Raw genomic sequence first — 21,924 nt, 5'->3', positions numbered from 1 at the left:
AAGTGCTACAGCTGCTTTTTTTTTCAAGTCACTTTAAACCTGTTGTCTACATGTCCTCAAGGAGGCTGTAGTTTTAACCTTAATTATTTTCTCATTTTTGTTCTGTTTTGAACTGTTTGTTTTTCATCTACTAGTTTCATTTAACTTTTTAAAAATATTTTAACATACATAATATATACACCATTGTCTTTGGTGTTTACAGTATACAGAGGGACAAGTTCTGGTCTCCACTATACTTGTTCAACCCCTTTGACCTCAAGAGGGTTGCACTGTCTAATGCAGGTCAGAATTTAGCCCACAATATTTGTGATTGAATAGATAAATATGCTTAATGATTGATTTTTCTCTGCTGCTTCTGATGTTAACCCCGCAAAGCCTTTCCATGTCCTGAATTTTCATTGACTCCAGTGGAAATTCCTCAGTGATGTAGGATCAAGCCAGCAGTTGGTGTAGATGTGTGGAGTTTTACAATTTTATTTTAAATACTTTTTAATCATTCACTTGCTAAACAGATCTTTATCTTTTATTAATGCCATTTAACTGTAATAAATATACACTTGTATTTTTTCTTATAGTTTGCTTAAAATAGTTGGAAAGATAACAATACATTTTCCTTTCTGTTTCCCTATATGTAGTTTGTAAAAAGAGATCTGAGGCCAGACTTATTCAAAATTTGTTTTGATATGCTAGATTTTATTAATGTTCATATATAGAAATGTCCATACATATAGCTCAAATACATGTGAAATACCACAGTTTGAATGTATAGCTCATTTTTGTGTTAGCAACAAGTTTTAACTAATCTACACTAATATTTTTCTGCTGATACTTCTGCTACTTGAAACATTTCGCATTGTTGATTGATGTCTACAGTTACTGCATTATTTTTTATTAGCGAAAAAGGTTTAACTGCATTGAACTGTAATCAGTCCTATACATATGATAAATCAAATTGTTTCTTTCCAGAACTGTTTCAGGGTCTGATTCAACTCTTGTTAAAGTCAGTGAGACTCTTTACATGCAGTACAATAGAAATAAATCTTTTTGGCTCAGTTGTCACAGTCAGACAAGTATACAATGAGCATTACATCAAATTTAGTTGTTTGGCTTGTGTCCTAATCAAAGATTCTTTTCACAATGAACAAACTGTTTTTATCCATTTAATAATAATATAATAATATATGGCGATATACCTATCTCATAGAACTGGAAGGGACCCTGAAAGGTCATCGAGTCCAGTCCCCTGCCTTCACTAGCAGGACCAAGTACTAATTTACTAATTTACTATTCTGGCCTCTCCTATAACTGTAATTAATTTTTATTTTTGTGGTAACACTTTAAGATCCGGTACTATAATATTTCTGTTAGCAACATATGGAAATTTATGTGAACAGTTCAGTAGTATAGATCATAAGAAAAACCACAGCTGGAACTGTATTAGATTAAAAGTTTAGTGCTTAATTAGCATGCATCATTGACAGAACCAAAGTAGAGGATAACTTCCAGCTTTTTAAATATATTAATTTAATTCCTTTTAACATATCTTAAATGTTTTGCTTCTGTTAATATGAGCGTAATTTTGGATTCTCTACTTTTAGTGTCTTAATGAGATTCTGGAATCAGCAGATGCACCTCTGGAAGTCACTGAAGGGTTTATCCAGTCAATTTCTCTGTCTGTTCCATGGGGGTCATTGCTACAGGATAACTGTGCACTAGAAGTGAAAGGATTAGAGATGGTCTTCAGGCCAAGGCCTCGTCTTGGTAGGTTTACTGCATTATCTTATTTGGCTCAGTGTTTTACATTGATAAATTAGGAGAATTCTAATGTTCAAATGTTTGAGATTATACTGGCAGTTTTGCTTCAACCGGTTCTCTGTTTTTTATTTAATTTTTTTGATAACATTACATGTACAGGATAAAAATTTGTGCCTGGGCACTATTTGTTTAACATATCTATCTTTGAAAAAGAGAATACAATAATTATCAAGTATTCTTCAATAAGTCAGCAGTTTACTTCATTTACGTCTATAATATTTTGAAGTTCTGTGTCTTTGCTTCCACATTTACATAGATGTAATTTCTAAAATTACTAAAGAAATGTTTCCTCATATGTGTCCGTTTAGTCCCTAACATTTTATAGTCAAACAGCCATGCTCCCATATTTTTGCTTCTGCTTATTTTTGAGTCATAGGAAAATTCTCTAGAGACCTTAATTGGGACTGGTCTACCCATAATGTGGTATGCTGCCGTGTGAGGACCACAAGTTTGTATTTTGTTTCATTTGTGCTATCTGGGCAAGCTGTATTGTATAGGTGGCCCATTAAATTGTGGATGGAAGAGAGTGCTTTATTAGTTATCTATTATACAATAGCTCCTACTGGCCAGTTTGAGTAGATACCTGAACTTGACTCGATGGGAACTGATTACTGCTCATGGCTGGAGGATGCTGCAATGGCATGGACTTATTATGAGGAGAGATAGTGATACTGTTTCCCGTGGATTTGTCATTGGGTGGCTGCTTCACATATGTCCTCTTGTGGCCTCTGGGTGGCCCTGCAAGTGGGCTCCCCACTCCCCCTCAGTTTCCCCCTTCATGGGTCTTCAGTAACTCACAAACCCTTGTATCCATTTTCACCCCTTCTTGGGTTCTGGTTTAAGTTAGCAAACATTCAAAATAAAGTTTGCAAATCCATTTGTTTACCCCTTATCAGGTCACTCCCAGGCATTCCTTGCTTGCCGTCTCACTCCCCAACTTTCTCTACTGGAGTCTGTTTGCTCCCAGCAGCTTCTGTACTCCACCTTTGGTCTCCCTGAGAATCCCCTCTGTACAGCTTCTTGCTGCTCTTTAGGGAAATCAGCTGATCCCTGCTCAGATGTCCCTCCTTAGTAACTAGGGTTGGCTGCCCCCTGGCCTCCAACCCTTAAAGGGGTGAGCCATCCTGCTACAGGGTTCTTTCAGGCTCTTTGCGGAAAAGCACTGTCATGCTGTCTAGAGTGGCTCACAACCATGAGTGCTTACCTCAGGGCAGACTGTTAAAAACAGGGCAGACACCCCAAACCGTGATCTATAATTAAATTTCACCAAGTCAGTAACAAATGTGAACTCCTGGATATCTATAACCATCTTACCATGGAGTCACAGACAGGCCCCTTAGACTCTCCAGTCTATCTTGCACCCCAGGCAAACTGGACTTAATAAATGGATAAATGGTCACTTACACCAAAAATCACACCACATTCAGGTTGATTCCAGTCCCACGAGACCAGTCACCTACCCAGATCAATTGGTACTGTAGATTTTACACCAAAGACACAGCCTGTAGCCAATCCTGTAATAAACTCTCAAAATTTATTAACTAGGAAACAGAAATGAATTATTTACAGGTTAAAGTGAGCAAACATATACACACAAATGAGTTAGCATCTAAACCCTTAGAGTGACAGAGTTGTAGTGATCTACCAATTCTAAGTGTCTTTCAGGGTGGACCCAGGAGGCAGCTGGACAATTCCCATGCCTGAATTCACAAGTTCAGAGCAAGCATTTTCAAAGTTATAAAGCAAAACGTACATATTTTCTTATAGCATGGAATACAGACGTTGCAAGTAAGATTAATGCATGTAGCAACTTACAAGTATTTCTTAGTCTAAACACACAAAATACATTCTGATAAGACTAATACCTGTTTTGAGCAAAACTAACGTACAGGTGACTTGTTCTGGTTTCCCCAGGGTTGTCAGTTCTTAGCTAATGCCTGGCATCTGGCCTGCCAGCATACAAAGCACATTTTGGTGGCTACCACAAACACTTAGTTTGCAACTAGCTGGGTGTAAATCTACTCCACTCTAATTTGCTACATGCTCACTGTCCATGTGGACCCTGCTGCTGTGCACTAAAGGTTCCCTAGTGGGTTTGATCTGTCCTGCTTTGAAATTGGAGTGGATCAGTGTGCACTAGGGAGCTTTTAGTGCTTGACAACAGGGTCTGCGAGGACACTTAATTCGTGGTAGCCTAGTGTGGGATAGATTTACATCCCAGCTTGCAGTGAACTAAGTGTTCATGTAGACAAGCCCTTTGGTGCTGTGCCCTAGTACAGTGGCTCTCAACTTTCCAGACTACTGTACCCATTTCAGAAGTCTGATTTGTCTTGTGTACCCCCAAGTTTCAGTTCACTTAAAAAATACTTGCTTACAAAAAAATGCAAAAGTGTCACAGCACTGATAAATTGCTTACTTTCTCATTTTTAACATATACACCTCTACCCCGATATAACGCGACCCGATATAAAATGAATTCAGATATAACGTGGTAAAGCAGCGCTCCGGAGGGGCGGGGCTGCGCACCTCAGCGGATCAAAGCAAGTTCGATATAATGCGGTTTCACCTATAACGCAGTAAGATTTTTTTGGCTCCCGAGGACAGCGTTATATCGGGGTAGAGGTGTAATTATAAAATCAATTGGAATATAAATATTGTATTTACATTTCCGTGTATAGTATATAGAACCATAAAAACAAGTAATTATCTGTATGAAATTTTAGTTTGTACTGACTTCGCTAGTGCTTTTTATGTAGCCTATTGTAAAACTAAGCAACTATCTAGATGAGTTGATGTACCCCCTGGATGACCTATGTGTACCCCCAGAGTACACATGCCCCTGATTGAGAACCATTGCCCTAGTACGCAGAAGTCGTCTTCAGAACAGTCTTTGAGGGACTGGTAGAACCGTCCAGCTTGTCTGTGTCCACACTGGCACTAACCTAGTTCAAACTAGACTGGTTAGGCTTTAACTTGTTATTAAATATGCTGAAAAGTAGTCTGTTCTAATGCATTATTAACCATGTGTGAACTCTTTGGGGCATTTTTGTTTGTGGATACATATTTTTATACAAACATCCTAAGGGTTTAAACTGTTTTAATTTTTATAGTATAGAACAGGCCACAGTGTCTTTTACACTGCTCAGGATCTGAATTTTGATAAAGAAAAGATAAGATAAATGCTTTTATGCTGCCTTTAGACATCATAAAGAAGTGACAAAAGGCATAAGAACATTTTTTTATCTTTGAAGGTCCTATTTGAATAGGTTTTTTTTTTTTAAAAATCACATATATTTTTGTTGTTCTATGTTTCATTCTAATTTATTGTAATAGAACTTAAATCTTAGGCTAATTTTACTTGCTAATGTCCATCTAAGAAGATATTATCTTAAAAAGAATGGTAATAATAGGCAGTAATAAATAAGAGGAATGGCCTTCAGTTTGGTGCTGGCGTCTAATATTATGAATAAGTATGTGAAAAGTAATACATTATTAATTCTTTGTACTAGCTCTTTACTTATAAATAGCTGATCACTGTTTTTGTGGGGTTCAGGAAGGAATTTTTCACTGGTCCTGCTTTTCCTCTCCCCTGTTGTCAATGAGCTTTATTTTACTTTTTTGCATGGATGTATGGTTGTCCTTTGCGGTCACTAATTGTTTAAAAATGGAGCATGTAGGAAAGAAATATTGTCACCAAGCAGCTACAGCCACAAGATTAATACCTGGTGTAGGGATTTTTTAAAAACAGAACTATCTACCTTGAGGTAGCTAATCCCATCTGAAACACCACTGAGGTCCTAACATGGATGCAGTTTAGTATCTTTACTGTCGTGTTAGCCTCAGTTGGGCTTGTCTACAGTGGAGCTTTTACCTCAAATTAATTGATGTGCCTTGTCTAAACTACACTTTTAATATGAGCAAATGTCACACTATTATCAAGTTAGCTGTTAGAGATGACCATCAATTGTGTTATCTGGCAGCTAGTAGGCCTAGGATTGACCTCTATCAACTAACGTGTTTGTAAAGGTGTCAAACAGCATCTAAGGCCTTGTCTAGACTAGGATTTAAAGATGTGATGTTAGCACATTTTAAAAGTCTAATGTAGATGAGACACATTGCTTTTAACACATGCTAAAGTGGTCGAGTCAAATTCTAGGCTCCCACTTAGTGTTTAACTTGACCAGTTTAGCACATGTTGAGGGCACTGTGCCTGGTCTAGCTAGACTTTTTAAACATGCTATTAGCGTGTACTAGCTAATGTGCTAAAATCACACCTTAAATCCTAGGCTAGATGAGGACTGAGTGGTTGAGTGATTTTTCAAATCTGTAAAAGCAGCAAAGAGTCCTGTGGCACCTTATAGACCAGGGGTCAGCAACGTTCGGCACGCGGCTCGCCAGGATAAGCACCCTGGCGGGCCGGGCCAGTTTTATTTACCTGCTGACGCGGCAGGTTCGGCCGATCGCGGCCCCCACTGGCCGCGGTTCGCTGTCCCGGGCCAATGGGGGCGGCGAGAAGCCGCGGCCAGCACATCGCTCGCCCGCGCCGCTTCTCGCTGCCCCCATTGGCCCGGGACGGCGAACCGCCGCCAGTGGGGGCCGCGATCGGCCGAACCTGCCGCTTCAGCCGGTAAATAAAACTGGCCCGGCCCGCCAGGGTGCTTACCCTGGCGAGCCGGGTGCCGAACGTTGCCGACCCCTGTTATAGACTAACAGACGTATTGGAGCATGACCTTTCGTGGGTGAATACCCACTTTGTCGTCTGTTAGTCTATAAGGTGCCACAGGACTCTTTGCTGCTTTTACAGATCCAGACTAACACGGCTACCCCTCTGATACTTTTCAAATCTGGTTAGCTGCCTCAAGGTAGAGATGGTCTTCCTATAGATGTGGACAGAATCTAGTACGTTTTTGGTTGCTACCACAATGTAACTAATAATTGGTGCTCTTCCCTAATACCCGGAAGTCATCTTCAATTACAGCTACCTTAAGGAAGCTAACTCCATTTAAAGAACAACATTTTTTCTTAGGCCTTGTCTATGCCTAGTCTTGCCTACAGAAGTCACACCAGTGTAATTAAAAATCTGTTTTAAAAACTGATTTAGTTCAACCAGTGCCAACCCTTCTGTGGCCCCACTTACACTGGTTTAAAACTGGTTATATTGATTTATCTTGTACCTATAAACTTACCAACAGAAGCTAAAAAGAAAGAACCCATTTTTAAATTGATTTGAGTGTGTCCATGCAGGGGTTTGCACCAGTTTAATTACTTGTTTAAAATCAGACATTTAGTTAAACTGGTGCTGCTTGTGTATAGACCAGACCTTTGTCTAGCTATACCAAACATATCATTTGTTTGCTTTGGTTTTGTTGGTTTTACATTTATGGCCAAATGTATTTAAGAATTTTGTCTTATTCTACAGCATCTGGTTCAGAACCTATGTATTGGTCAAGTTTTATGACCAGTAGTATGCAACTTGCAAAAGAATGTCTTAGCCAAAAACTGACAGATGAACAAGGAGAAGGGTCTCAACCTTTCGAAGGGCTTGAGAAGTTTGCAGAAACTATTGAAACAGGTATGACTCTCCTATGCACTTGTGAATTAACAACTTAAGTTACATTATGTTAGTCTACACCATGCCATGATATTACAAAATGAGAGCTCACTTGCAACTGCTTCTCTTCTCTCTCAACTTTTTATCAGTGACTCTACCTTCTAACAGTTAAAACAGGAGGACAGAGCCAGGAAGTAAAACCACAGTAGTAAAAAACAAAAAAAAAACCACCCCAAAAATCTGTTCCTGCAGTGTGCTGATTCAGCTGTTCATTAGAGCCAAATTCTCTCAATCATACCAGTATAAATTTGGATAATTCCTTTCATTGACAGGACTGACTGGCAGAATGTCTTGGTTCTGGCAGTGCTGGTTTAGCACATCATCTGACAGTTGGATCAGCATTGGTGTTAGTAGCCCTAGGAGGAAAAACCTGGTAGAACGGTCTTCTGTACAGTTCATGTTTTTATTTGAAGAATCAGACTTAGCATAAGAAGGCATTGGATGCAGTTTTGAAATTTCAAAACTGCATCTTCTTCAGATTGCTTTACATTTTTTGAATGTCCAACTGGAAGAAGCTAAGACTTACTGATAGAAAACTAGATTCTCATTTGGAATTGTGATATTGTATTAGGATTATAAATAACTTCTAACAATGAAATAAATATTAGCTTTCAATCAACAAAGAAGAATTGATCTTTTTATTCATATATTAAGTCATCAGTGTGTCTTACTGATTTTAAATGGTCATGGTGTAACTGTATTGTCTTCTGGTTTCCTCGCTTCAGTTCTAAGAAGAGTGAAAGTTACCTTTTTAGATACTGTTTTGAGAATTGAACATGTGCTGGAAAATTCTAAAAGTGGGTCTGCACTTGAAATCCGAATTGAGAAGTAAGTGTTGCTTAAAATCAACATTTAAAAAAAAAAAAAAAAAAGAAACTGGATGGCTCTTACCTTTATATCCACAGATTTACACACAGGCACACATCCCCTCACATAGTATAGTTCTGAAGTCCAAATCATCCATGCGGTTGATTTTTGATGCCTTAAGTGAATTTTCAGGCTTGTGCTTCAGGGTTAAAAAGAGCACTGTAGATTTCAGGCTTGGGTTGGAGCTTGTGTTCTGAAACCCAGCGAGGGGGGAGTGTCTCAGAACCCAGGCTTCAGCCCAAGCCCGAATGTCTATACTGCAATTTTTAACACTGCAGCGTGAGCACCGTGAACCTGAATCAGTTGACCTGGGCTCCGAGACTTGCTGCTGCAGGGTTTTTGTTTGTTTGTTTGTTTGTTTTTGTTTTCTGTGTAGACATGCCCTAAATGAGTGACTAGATTTTCTTAAATGGTCAACACCCAACAGCTCTCATTGTTAAATTGGGCCACTCCATTTAGGTGACTGAATTGGAGCTTAATCCTTTAGAAAATCTGGTCCCAGTTGTGGATGCTGAGCACTTTTGAAAACCTGACCTCACAATTCTATATTTAGGAAAAAAGCCTTAATCCTGCAAAAGTACTAATGTACCAGATCAGTAGAAATCTAGCTTTTGTGTGACCTGCTAGAAGAACCCACATACAGTGTAAAGCCAATTGTATAAATAATTGAAACTTGTGAATTGTAGATGTTCTTAAGGTATTTATTTAGCTTATTTGACTAATAAGCTCATTTTAGTTGGTGCCATGATGAAAACAAAAGTATCTCGCAGAATATTAAAATCACTACAAAATAATGTTTTTACATACACAAAAATGCAGATGAATTATAGTTCGTTCTTAAACAAATAACAAAAAAAATCATTGTTGCAGTTGCTGAGTTCAGTTCAAGAGAGACACATGTCTACTGACCAGTTATCTGAACCCCTGCACTGCCCCCCCCTTCCCCCTTAAAAATCCCCTGTACATTAAAAGCTACCCTTACACAAACTGTTTTGAAGAGAGAACATCTAATTCAAGTGTTATAACAGAGTGGTGCTGTTTGAGTTATTTTAGTTAAGATAAAATTATGTGTGTGTTCCCATTGTAAATTATATCTCTTAAATTTTCTACTGTTCTTCTATTTACACAATTTAGCGGTATTTTAATAGATAAAATTTCATTTCAGAAAATTTAGAAGGGTGAATTTTGGGGACGTCCTAGGCATAACTTAAGTTCTGTTAATTTATTAAACAGAAATGACTGACATAAAGGAAAGTGTTCCATCCAAGTAGTGCTTTAAGACTATATAAAATACATATGTTGTAGATTTATCCATTCCAAAACCATACTTTAGTCGTGAGACTAGAACGCAGTTACAGATGTCTTAATGTAAATAAACAAAAACAGTAATATAGGGCAAACTTCTTCACTTTGAGATACGATTAAACAGTAAATAGTAGGATCTCATATTAGGACACATTGACTTCAAACGTATAGCGCAACTGTTATTACTAGTGTCCTGCAAGAACCTCAAGATTTCCACCCATTCATAGAAAGTGGTGGTTTGTCCTTTCACATCAGTCAATGTCCTTGTAAATAATCTATGTAGAGAAAGCATATATAAACATGAACTGTAGGCTAAATGGCACAATAGAAGGTAAAAGTGTGCATGCCATCCCTACCATGCTTATTTCCCTGCTTTTGTCTCCCAGAACTATGTACTGTGATGAAACTGCTGATGAATGCTCTGGAATTAATGTACATCAGCCCACAGCTTTTGCTCACAAGTTACTTCAGCTCTCAGGTGTCTCTCTCTTCTGGGATGAGTTTCCAGCATCAGCAAAGTCCTCTCCAGTGTGTTCAGCTACACAGTTGGTAAAAATAAATAAATCCTATAAATATGTAGAGTTGATGAAGGATAAAATATATTGTATTGTAATGTACATATAAGCCTAATATTGAAGTACAAAGGAATCCAACCTCTTCTTGGAACAATGTTTAGGTAGCCCATTGCACTCTTAACTCATTTACATTAGTGGTTCTCAAACTTCTGAGCCCAGCAACCCTTGTGAATTTTTTGTCAAACACTTATATTATGTAAGAGTGGAGATGGTGAGGTCTGAAGAGCAAAATTATAGAAGACTAAAAATAGGGCATACAGTACTGGAATCTCGCTGCAACCTTAATCTGTGGAGAGAGACTTCTCTCCATAATTTACTATTGAAAGAAAAATTCCATCACTTCCTGACGCTTCAAGATTCTGAGTGCTGTTTGATACCTGTTTATTTAAAATTTGCTAGTAAATATGTTTGTTAATATAGATGTCAAATTTGCTTTTATGTGAAACTGTTTGTCATTTACATGTAGTGTAGATTTATCGGACTTGCATATGTATACTTTGTGACACATACTAGGATGCATGCTAATTGCCTCTTTTTCCCCTTGCATTTTAAAGGCAGCGGAACCAAAGCTTTCCCCTAGCTGGAACCCAAAAATTGTGTATGAGCCACATCCACAGTTAACCAGAAACTTGCCAGAAGTTGCTCCCTCTGACCCTGTGCAGATTAGTAGGCTGATTGGTAAAATGAAGTTGAGCCTTACATTAAAGCAACATGAAGTACTTCCTGGAGCTAAGGTTAGTTGTAGTTTTATATTCTTTAACTACCTGGACACAATCAAGTAGCTATTTGGTTTTGGTTTTTGCCTACTGCAAAAGTTTTGAGCGTTTTAAGGAAAAAGAATTGGTTTGGGCTATGTTTAATTTTGCTAATTTTATTTTAAATTATCTGCATTTAAAGGTAAGGCAATAACCCTGGTTAGAACATCTTTTCTTTAACCAACGAGGTCCTAGAGTGCTGAGAATACATTGTGGAATGCATGGAAATGCATGTCTAAACACCATGGGCAGATTTGCTCTGTTCACAAGTGCACACTTATCAGGGGGAGTTGCACACTCATAACTGAGTGCAGAATTTGTCTCAATATGCTTTTGGGGGGTCTTATTTTCTTTGGTAGACAGGCATGTTGACCATTTTCATGCCCTACTCACAACTTCTACCAAAGCAAATTGTAAAAGAAGCTATGATAAATCATTTCGTGATCTCATTTAAATTACTTTCAAAAGTACAGACAATACAGTGATGTCTGTTTCTTAGACAAGGTGCAGTGTATCTTAGAGACAGCTTGAATTCTATGTATTGCGGTAATTCCTGAGAGAATTGCTTTGTTTTCATGAAAAGTCCTGTTGCTACCCATTATTTTTTTGCTCTGTGTATTGTAGCCTCCTCATTTTGAAATTAAAAAAAAATTATTGATTTAAATCAGGTTGAGGCTTGCTTTGTAAAACTAACTTGAAAATTTATGCTATTGAAATTTTAGATTAAAATTTACAGTGAATTAAATTATAATGCTGTTTTTTAAAGGAAAATGTCACTACTGGTAGGGTATTTTATTTGGATTTTCCAAAACTTCTGTAGACAAAACAGAAGTATTGAAAATATAAGGCCCTGATCCTACAAGCACTTAGGCAAGTATAAACGTTACTCACATGAATATTCCTATTAACATCAATAATAAAATTGGTTCTGAAATCATCTTCAATGAAGTGTACTCACATTTGTGGTTTATAATGTGCTCTGATACCTGTACACAAACGGTAAATGATAGAAATTATTTTAAAATTTAAATTGAAAATACAATTACTTGAAACAAAGAATACATATAAAATACAGAGATCAGAAATTACTCAATATGGTTTCTACTACAGTGGGGAACTTTGTTACATATCCTGCAGTTGCTGGTTGATTTTTTTAGAACTTTTTTTTGTATTTTTTCATTCAAGAAAAATTCTTGACATAAAGTCCTTGTGGCAACATTTGCTGAAAAGGAAGATACCATGAAAATGCAGTGTGTGAAATAGAGAAATAAATTATTATAAGATATTAAAAGCTCTGTGGTTATCAGTTCTAGATTTACTAATAGCTAAGTGCTTTTCTGCAACCATTTTAAAGTTCAAAAGATTTCCTGCTGTCAATCATTACGTTTATTTAAAGGTGGCAGGAAAAAAACCTCTTTAGTTCAAGATCTGAGTATAGGACTCTATGTTGCACTTCTATTTGATGACCTGTCCAATGCCGTAAATAGAACACAGTGCAACATTTCTGGCATGCTTTGTGCAGTGTTGGGCATTGTAGTGGGAGAAACACTGAACAAATCAGTTGGTGTGGTAAATGGTATTGTGATTTTTAAGTCTAATCACATTCTGTTACTGATTTTTGAATACTGACTTCATCTTTTTGCATTAACTGTATACAAAATACATTTTAACACCAGTCAGTGAACACTATACATGTTACATGGTGTGCAAAATTAAAAAGTGAGCTCAGTTTTGATTTTGGTTAATTCATTAAATAGACTATATATATATATATATATAGAAATAGAGAAAAAGTATACAGAATGTGCAATTGGTTTTCTTCTTCAAAACATACCGTCTAGTCCAAGATTTCCTCCTGATGTATGGTCTGGCTTCTTTATTTAAATATGGGATTAAATAAGGTGTTTACATTAAATCTATCCAGATTTTAACCCTCTCAGGAATGAACAGAATTTAATTTAATTTCAAGTGCTAGCACAATTTAATAATTTGAAACTTCTTTCCAGTTTTCCCAAGGAAAGGAAAAGGCAGTAGGAGCCAGTTGTAACGTTTTGGGGGTCCCCATGACCAGTAAGGGGTTTGGTCACTGCCTGCCTTGTTACCTTAGCTGATTTATGCTGTGCTGCTTTGGTTCAGAGCCCTAATCCTAGCAGCCTGCCCACAAGCATAAAGTTCTGGCTTTCACCAGCCTAGTTACTCCTTGCAGGGTGACCCCAACAGCCCTTTGAATCCCAGGTCTCCCTAAATTCATCCACTGTGAGTTCGTAACTACCAGACCCTCAGACTTTTCCTCTCTGGTTCATCAGCTCCGAAGGTGTGAAATCCAGCCCCCCCCCCCCCCCCCCCCACAGACATCTTTGGTGCACACACTCCCCACAAAAACAACGAGGAATCCTTGTGGCACCTTAGGCCTGGCCTACACTGGGCGGGGGATCGATCTAAGTTACGCAACTTTAGCTACGTGAATAACGTAGCTGAAGTCGACGTACTTAGATCTACTTACCGTGGTGTCTTCACTACGGTGAGTTGACTGCTGCCGCTCCCCCGTCGACTCTGCCTGTGCCTCTCGCCGAGCTGGAGTACAGGAGTCGACAGGAGAGCGCTCGGATCGATTTATTGCGTCTAGACTAGACGTGATAAATCGATCCCCGCTGGATCAATCGCTGCCTGCCGATCTGGCCGGTAGTGAAGATATACCCTTTAGAGACTAACAAATTTATTTGGGCCTAAGCTTTCGTGGGCTAGAACCCACTTCATCAGATGCATGGAGTGGAAAATACAGTAGCAGGTATAAATACACACCACAGTTTGTGCTGCAGAGACCTGCTTGGGGTAAAATAAACAAAATGTTATTTAGTAGAAAATCACAGAGTCAAAGATGATAAAGTCAGAAAGAGAAAACATATACAAGTTACATAGTAAACAAACATAAAGACTAAAACTTCAGGCTTTACACTTCTACATTAGATAAAATCCCTGTTCTAATGTAAAATAGCTGTTGCCTTTGAACACTGTTCTGATGTACTCCATGCCATAAAAGAGATCCAGTATTTCATAGACAGCACCCGCTAAGTGACTGTCACTCAGTTTCTGGATGAAAACTTCAGTTTTAAGCATCCTTTTAAAAAGGCTTTTCTCTCTTTTTATTTTTCTCTCCTGGCATGTTGACTGATCTGTACTAGAAAATTAGGTTGTCTTAATTAATATAATAATAAATAATCTATGGAGATATACCTATCTCATAGAACCGGAAGGGACCCTGAAAGGTCATCAAGTCCAGTCCCCTGCCTTCACTAGCAGGACCAAGTACTGATTTTGCTCCAGATCCCTAAGTGGCCCCCTCAAGGATTGAACTTCTCTCAAACCACTGAGCTATCCTTTATATCACTCAAGGGTGTGAAAAATGTATATCACTGAATGTATATCACTGAACAGCGTACTTAAACCGTCCTAAGTTCCTCTGTAGAAAGTGCTAGATCAACAGAAGAATTCTTCCGTGAACCTAGCTACAGCCTCTCAGGGAGGTGAATTGCCTATGCTGATGGATATTAGGAAAAACTATTTCACTGGGAGGGTGGTGAAGCACTGGAATGGGTTACCTAGGGAGGTGGTGGAATCTCCTTCCTTAGAGGTTTTTAAGGTCAGGCTTGACAAAGCCCTGGCTGGGATGATTTAGTTGGGGATTGGTCCTGCTTTGAGCAGGGGGTTGGACTAGATGACCTCCTGAGGTCCCTTCCAACCCTGATATTCTATGATTCTATGGGAGAACCATTGTTACAGCTGCGCTACTGTAGCGTTTCAAGTGTAGACAAGCCCTGAGAGTGGGGAAAATTCCCTCTTGTGTTGAAGCAAGGTTGTTTCAATGTCTTTCCATTAACTCTAATGGTCTACTCTTGTATTGTGTAAATTACTCTTGGGAGGTGCCCTCCCACTCTCCTTCACTGCCCTGTTGCCCTATAGTTACAATTTCCTATATACACATACATACATAACCATGGTCTGCATACATATCTCATAATGGGTATGTCTACACTACCCACCGCATTGGCGGGCAACTATCAATCCCCAAGCACCCTCCCGTTGACTCCTGTACTCCACTGCCGCGAGAGAAACAGGCGGAGTCGATGGGGGAGCGGCAGCAGTTGACTCAGTCCAAGTATGTTGACTTCAGCTACGTTATTCACATAGCTGAAGATGCGTAACTAAGATCGATTTCCCCCCCACCTCCCTCCAGTGTAGACCAGGCCAATGACCATAAAGTTCAGAACATTACAAGCTTTCATAAAGACTGTTCTCATTATATTTGTACAGTACAATAGCTTTGCATACAATCAGGTGATTTAACTGCTTATTTAGGAGGTGGGAGTTAAACCTCCTGTTCTCACATGGTGTGTCTGGTCCCTGACTTTCACACCACTGTACAAATAATTTTAATTGGTTAGTTGCTTTATGTCCTTTAGTTATGTGAGGACTTCGCATGAACATTGGTGTATGTTACTAATAAGTATTTAGAAAGCTGAAAGAGAGAGAAGAAATTATTAATGAACTGTAATTGACAATATTTATTTTTTATTTTTAACAAAAATATCGAATACGTGTAGGAACTGTAGCAACTATAGAAAGAAACTTGTCATGTGTCTACAGTAATGTTATCTCTTTTGTAAATGTTAGTTGTGGTACTCCCTATCACAGGACATCTTTCATGAAGACTACTTGCTCTGGCAAATCTTTTCTCCAACATATAACACTTGACGGTGGAGCAACAAGTGAGAGTGTAAGGGGTTTTAGAATTGGACCCTAAATCTGTATGAACACTAAGGGAGTAATCCTACAGCAAACATTGGGAACAAGCTCAGTTTGTGGTGCTATCTAGTGGTCTGGAGAGAAATAGTTTAATTTCCTTGTTTTGTTACTGTTACAATTTATAATAAATCTTAGGTATAACCCAACATTATTTAAGAAAATCAGTAATTTTGTATAATATAGATAGGCTAGTATTTATGTAAATATTATTTGAATTTTTAAGGAAATGTACCACATAAGGTGCAAGTTTTACTATTCTGTATGTAGTACATAAAATAAGCCTTATGTTGGTGCCATTAATTACATGCAAGAGTATTAAAGAAACAAAATTGCTAACTGCTTAATAAAGATCCTGGATTTTCCTCCAAGGGTGCATGTTTTTTGTGTGGTTTTGTTTGTTTTGTGTATATAGCATAACAAAATAAATAGTCATTGGCACAGTAGCAATGTTTCGTAGAACTGCTATGAAACCCAAAGTTGGAAGCAACTGTACAGTTAAATTTCAGGCTGTTCCCAATTGGAAGAATATGAAGGTTCAATCCCAGATGTTGCAGGAAGACTCTATCCTTCAAAGCTTCCAGATATAACCTGCAGTTCACTTAAAAGCAGCAAGGAGGTGGTGGCAGAGGAGAGAGTGAAAGAAGGAGAATAAGGAGTTTAGTTCACTTGCCCTACAAAGCAGTGGTTCTCAACCAGGAGTACGTGTACCCCTGGGGGTACACCGAGGTCTTCTGGGTGTACATCAACTCATCTAGATATTTGCCTAGTTTTATAACAGGCTACATAAAAAGCACTAGTGAAGTCAGTACTGCTCTATATATTATACACTGAAATGTAAGTACAATATTTATATTCCAGTTGATTTATTTTATAATTATATGGTAAAAATAAGAAAGTAAGCCGTTTTTCAGTAATAATGTACTCTGATTTTGTAAGCAAATAGTTTTTAAGTGAGGTGAAACTTGATGGTATGCCAGACAAATCAGACTTCTGAAAGGGGTATAGTAGTCTGGAAAGGTTGAGAGCCACTGCTATAGAGTGATGCTGTACACTATCTAGTGACTTATAGTTGATTGGGGAAGCTTAAGGGACATGTCTTTGTTCTAAGAATTTATAATTTTTTTTTTTTAAGTTGGATGTAGATGGGGAGATAGACTCTATACACCTATTCCTGTCACCAAGGCAGGTACATCTTCTATTGGACATGTTAGCAGCCATTGCTGGACCAGGCAAGTAAACATTATATTAATATTAAATGTGTATTTGATGAGATAGAAAGCAGTAAAGAATGCTTGCACAATAAGCAAGTCCCCGGATTATGTACATAGTGATTACTATACCAGATTATTAATATTTATTATCTATTTATTTGCATAAAGAGAAGACCTAGAGGCCGCAATCAGGTCTCCAGGCTTCATTGTTCTATATGGTGTACAGATATGTAATAGCCTCTTTAAAAAGAGCTTGAAATCTTAGTTTGTGCTGCGCTAACAGGTGGAGAATACAATCAAATGTCCGGGGAAGAGGAGTGGTGGAGGGAGAAAAGGACAACATAACAGTGAAACAGTTTTGTTTGGTATAATTTGGACCAGAGTGGTGTCCATCAAGTCCAGCTGCACTGATGCAGCTGCACCGCAGAAGCTTTTCCGCCAACATAACGCTGTCTACGCAGGAGGAGGGGGTTTAGCGCTGTGGATTTTTCATGTTGATATAGGTCTGTTGTGTAGACCAGATCTAATATAACTATGGATGCTCCCATTGTTCATTTAAATGTACAATCCTTTTTGGAATCCTAGTGTATAAAATAAAACTTATTTTACTGGATCAAGTGTATAACTAGATATATTCCCAATGCTGCAAATTCAATTACTATGTCAATTTAGGTAATGATTTTAAGATCCTTGGAAGAATGTTGGAAATATTTTCCTATTCCATTGATTAAATGGGGCCAATTCGTGTTATAATGTAAATTATAGATGATGTTCCATAATTCTCTAAAGCCAACATGGACTAGAACTTTTAAAAACAGAATCTGTAACTATTCTGACTACATAACCTCAAAATCTTCTTCTTAGGTTTGGGCGTAATAATACAGAAGGAAAAGGAGTTAGTTTTCCATGCTGGTTTGTATTTGGAGAAGTGAAAATGGAAGTTAAGTTCATAAAATGTCAGTCAGTTTTCTGACTAGTTGTTGAAGTTTTCCATGGTGGAATGGAAAGGAAATACAAATTATGTTTCCATTTCTTCTATTTGAATACAGAGAGCCCCAGCAGGATAGAATTATCAAATAAAGATAGAAAGAACCGGCCAATGCAACAGGAGGATGAGTATCGGATTCAGATGGAGCTGAAGCGTTACTTAAGAAAAGAATCTTTGTCAGCAGGAGCATCATCTGAGCAGAGCTTTTATGAGACAGAGACCACCAGAACACCTTCTAGCCGTGGTGAGTATGAAACATGATGCCAGTATGTCAGACAGCCTAGCATCAATGTCATGCAAAATAATTTTTAATGTACAGTGCTAAAGCACTCTTGATCTTTCAGAAGGGCAAAATAACAGTGACCTTTATAGACTTATTGTCTATCTCTAATTATACCCTTAAATCAGGATATAAGGCCTATTCATGTTACTAGCCCAGACTGAAGTCATAGGGCTGGTCCACACTAACCTCCCACTTCGAACTAAGATACGCAACTTCAGCTACGTTATTCACGTAGCTGAAGTCGAACTATCTTAGTTCGAACTTACCGCGAGTCCACACGCAGCAGGCAGGCTCCCCCGTCGACTCCGCGTACTCCTCTCGCAGAGCAGGAGTACCGGCGTCGACGGCGAGCACTTCCGGGATCGATCCCAGAAGATCAATTGCTTACCGCCGGACCCGGAGGTAAGTATAGACGTACCCATAGTTCATTTGGGGCATTTAATAGTCTGGACACTAATACACAACAAAACAGACACTAGGTCTGTAAGATCCCTTTCAGAACTAATGTTTGAAGGAACTAAGTGAAATATAGAATACTATAAAACTTTCTTTTCTTTCTTTTGGTTTTCTATTATAAAACCTAGTTTAAACATGCATGTACTGGAGGAATGTATTTGGATTTAAGACAGGAATTTCATGGAGAAGAAATCTGAAAGATGTCAATACTTAGATTAGTACAGCTCCATTAACAAAGGTTTACAGTAGTCTATTATTTTATCTGTTCTTATATAATTTATTTTATGATTGTTTATATTAAATGTGAACTGCTTTACTTTTAATTTTGAGCCCATGGATAATTTGTTACTGGTTTTTTTAGGTGCCAATTCATATCTGATTCAGCATGGGAAGTGTGAATTAATCACTGCAACCTGTAGCAGTCTTAACCTGAACATGAAAATAAATGGAAACATTTTATATTATGTGTATACTCATAACATTGCTGGAATTTGGTGTTTTGTGTTGCCTTGGTCATGCACTCTTTTTTTGGAAAAATCTTTTTTTCTCCTTGGTTATTATTGGGCTTCAGTATAAGTGAACTAGGAAATGCTGTGAATAAACTTTAAGCTAGTTAATGTCATATCCAGACTATTTTGTTTCTGCAGCTGTGATTAATTTGGTGTATTATAACTAAAGTTAATGTTTGTCATTCGAAAAAAACCCCATTGACTATACATAATTTCTCCTTAGAAGAAGAAGTTTTCTTCTCAATGGCTGACATGGACATGTCTCACAGTCTCTCCTCTCTTCCACCTCTTGGAGACCCACCAACTATGGATCTAGACCTATCTTTAACTAGCACATACACTACTACACCAGCAGGTTCTCCATTGAGTGCTACAGTGGTATAGTATTGATTACAGTTGATATCTTCATAGAGTAAAAGTTGTTGTTTTTTTTTGTTTTTGTTTTTCATTCTGATTCCTTATTGCTAATGCCTATTGAAAAATTCTCAGATAATAGAAAGTACACACACATTAAGCTTTCTGTTCCAGTGGCATTATCAACTAGCAAATTGTATGGTTCCTTAATGCATAAAATCACTTTCTGGCTTTCCTTTATTAAGGAGTTAGGTAGATTTTCAGTAGTAATTCCCACAGCAAGCTGCAGCTTTGAAACCTGGGATTTCCATAAGTTATGAATTTGTTTGGCTAAAAGACCAGGAAATAGGCTATGTATGTTTCCAAGCTGCTATAAGTTTATGTGGAGTATTTGTGACACACCCTTGTGCTACATTTCTGTGTTTTAATATACAAGACCAGGAACAGAAGAAAAGCACCCAAAGTTGTGGTATTGCCTAAGTTAAGGTAATAGCCTGTAATTCAGCAAAGTATTACTGTGGTTTATGTTCATCCCTACTCAGTTCTTATGCACATGCTTTTAATTACTTTGCTGAATGGAGGTCATAGAGAGCAGAGCAGTTCTAGTTTCCTTTGGGTAACAGAGGAACATGTGTTAGTTGTGAGGGCAATGTTATCTCCCTTTCAGAAATACAAGGGGAAGATCATCATCAGAGCTAAAGAATGTAGCTTGACACCCAGATAAACAATAGACAAACTATTGATTAATATACCATGAAAATGACAAGCTGGAAAACTACTTTTGACAGCATATATGTACAAGGGTCTTGCATACTGTTTTTTGGTCATACGTTACTGCTTGCATTAGATTAATCCTTGAAAACTGTTGTGTTATGCAGATGAGAGTTCAGCTATATTTGTGTTTTAGCTTCAGCCAACTTGGGGTGATTTTCATGACCCTAATAAACAAGAACCACCACCACCACCAAGAAGTTCATCATTTACACCCAGTATTGTTCACCAAACTCCTTTAAGAAGGACTTGTAAGTAAAAATGTGTGTTTACTTCCTAGTCATTTTATACTGTTGTTAGACATTTTTCATTGTTGTTCTGAAACTTGGCAAAAGGGCATCAAAATCCAGAAGACCAAAATGTGACCTTTCCCTAATTGCTTCTTCAATTAGTGTGTAGTCTTTTCCTCTAGACAGTACAGTTTATAAAGGTTATGCTGAGTGGGAAACTTCATGACATGTCTATTGCACAGATTCCTGCTTAGCTGCCTTCTCAAAAGTGAATGAGAGGTTTACATGGATGTTCTTCATTTATGTGGGGGATTTGGCCAAATTTAGAAATGAGGTAAGGGAAGGTAATGTCAACAAAAGTAGTTCTACACAAAGTGTAAATCTTCTATAATTAAACAAAGACTCAATATATTACAGTGTATAAAATTCGCCTTATTGTGATTTGCGTAGTTTTCATAGTTTGACATTTATGCATTTCTTAAGGCTATGTTGGTAAATGTAATAGACGTGCAAGTTGCTATTGAAGACTAACTTTTAGTAAGAAATTAAATTTAATTTTGTATTTCAGCACTTCCATCCAGATCTGTTTCAGTGGATGAATCCAGGCCTGAACTTATTTTTAGACTGGCACTGGGCACTTTCTCAGTATCTGTACTTCACATTGACCCTCTACCACCACCTGAAACGTCACTGAACCTTAACCCGCTGACACCAATGGCACTGGATTTCTTTACCCAAATAGAAAAGATTGATCCAGTTAAGTTTTCAACAGAAGATTTTCTGTCCTTCCGAGAAGTATTTGCAGAGGCTTGTTCTCATGACCACCTTAGGTACAACTTTGCCTATTAACTAATACAACAAACAAAGAACCAAATATTCTTTTAAATAAGCTTTGACAACTTAGGTTTATGTCCATAAATATTTGGAATCAAATCATACTTTATTTGATGTACTAGAAGTTTGTTTTTTCATTAAATGTTAAAATAGTTTTGGACGGTTTGAGTTCCAAAATGAAAAATCTCAGGAAAAAAAGAGAACCGTGTGTGCACAACTCATCCTAAATCTCTTCATGCCGAGATTGATCAAGACAGATGCAGGTTCTGCAATCAAACACACAGTGTCTGGAGCATAAATCAGGATATTTCTCTATTTTATACAGCGTCTTTAAGAAATAGGTATAGTTTATAGAGCAGTCTTATTACACAAGCGGTCTGTGGTTTTGAGTGAGTTTGTTTTCCTTTGTAGTGCAAAATGGGATGTCAGTTGGGGCACAATAAAAAAAGTGAACAAAATCATCCAGGAGTCAGGAACCAATTTTTCCATGGCATAATATTGCTAAATTACAGTATGTGCATTGTGGAGGTTTTATGTGTTCCTCTGAAGCATTAGAC

At 37.8% G+C, this 21,924-nt stretch overlaps 1 protein-coding gene across 1 annotated transcript in view; it reads left to right on the top strand.

Moving 5' to 3' along the window:
- Positions 1-21,924, top strand: part of ATG2B (autophagy related 2B) — a 73,090-nt gene that overhangs the window by 3,826 nt on the left and 47,340 nt on the right. Inside the window, exons 2-11 of the mRNA XM_024219350.3 lie at positions 1,599-1,761; positions 7,235-7,387; positions 8,152-8,254; positions 9,985-10,147; positions 10,728-10,907; positions 16,864-16,960; positions 17,992-18,174; positions 19,402-19,556; positions 20,440-20,554; positions 21,102-21,363. Coding sequence (XP_024075118.1) covers positions 1,599-1,761; positions 7,235-7,387; positions 8,152-8,254; positions 9,985-10,147; positions 10,728-10,907; positions 16,864-16,960; positions 17,992-18,174; positions 19,402-19,556; positions 20,440-20,554; positions 21,102-21,363 — 1,574 coding nt within the window. The remainder of the gene's footprint in view (positions 1-1,598; positions 1,762-7,234; positions 7,388-8,151; positions 8,255-9,984; positions 10,148-10,727; positions 10,908-16,863; positions 16,961-17,991; positions 18,175-19,401; positions 19,557-20,439; positions 20,555-21,101; positions 21,364-21,924) is intronic.

Source organism: Terrapene carolina, unplaced genomic scaffold (assembly GCF_002925995.2).
Source record: "Terrapene carolina triunguis isolate 2854851 unplaced genomic scaffold, T_m_triunguis-2.0 Scaffold96, whole genome shotgun sequence".
Classification (NCBI taxonomy): domain Eukaryota; kingdom Metazoa; phylum Chordata; order Testudines; family Emydidae; genus Terrapene; species Terrapene triunguis.
Note: the sequence above shows the minus strand (reverse complement) of the source record. Positions and strands in the feature narration are given on the sequence as shown.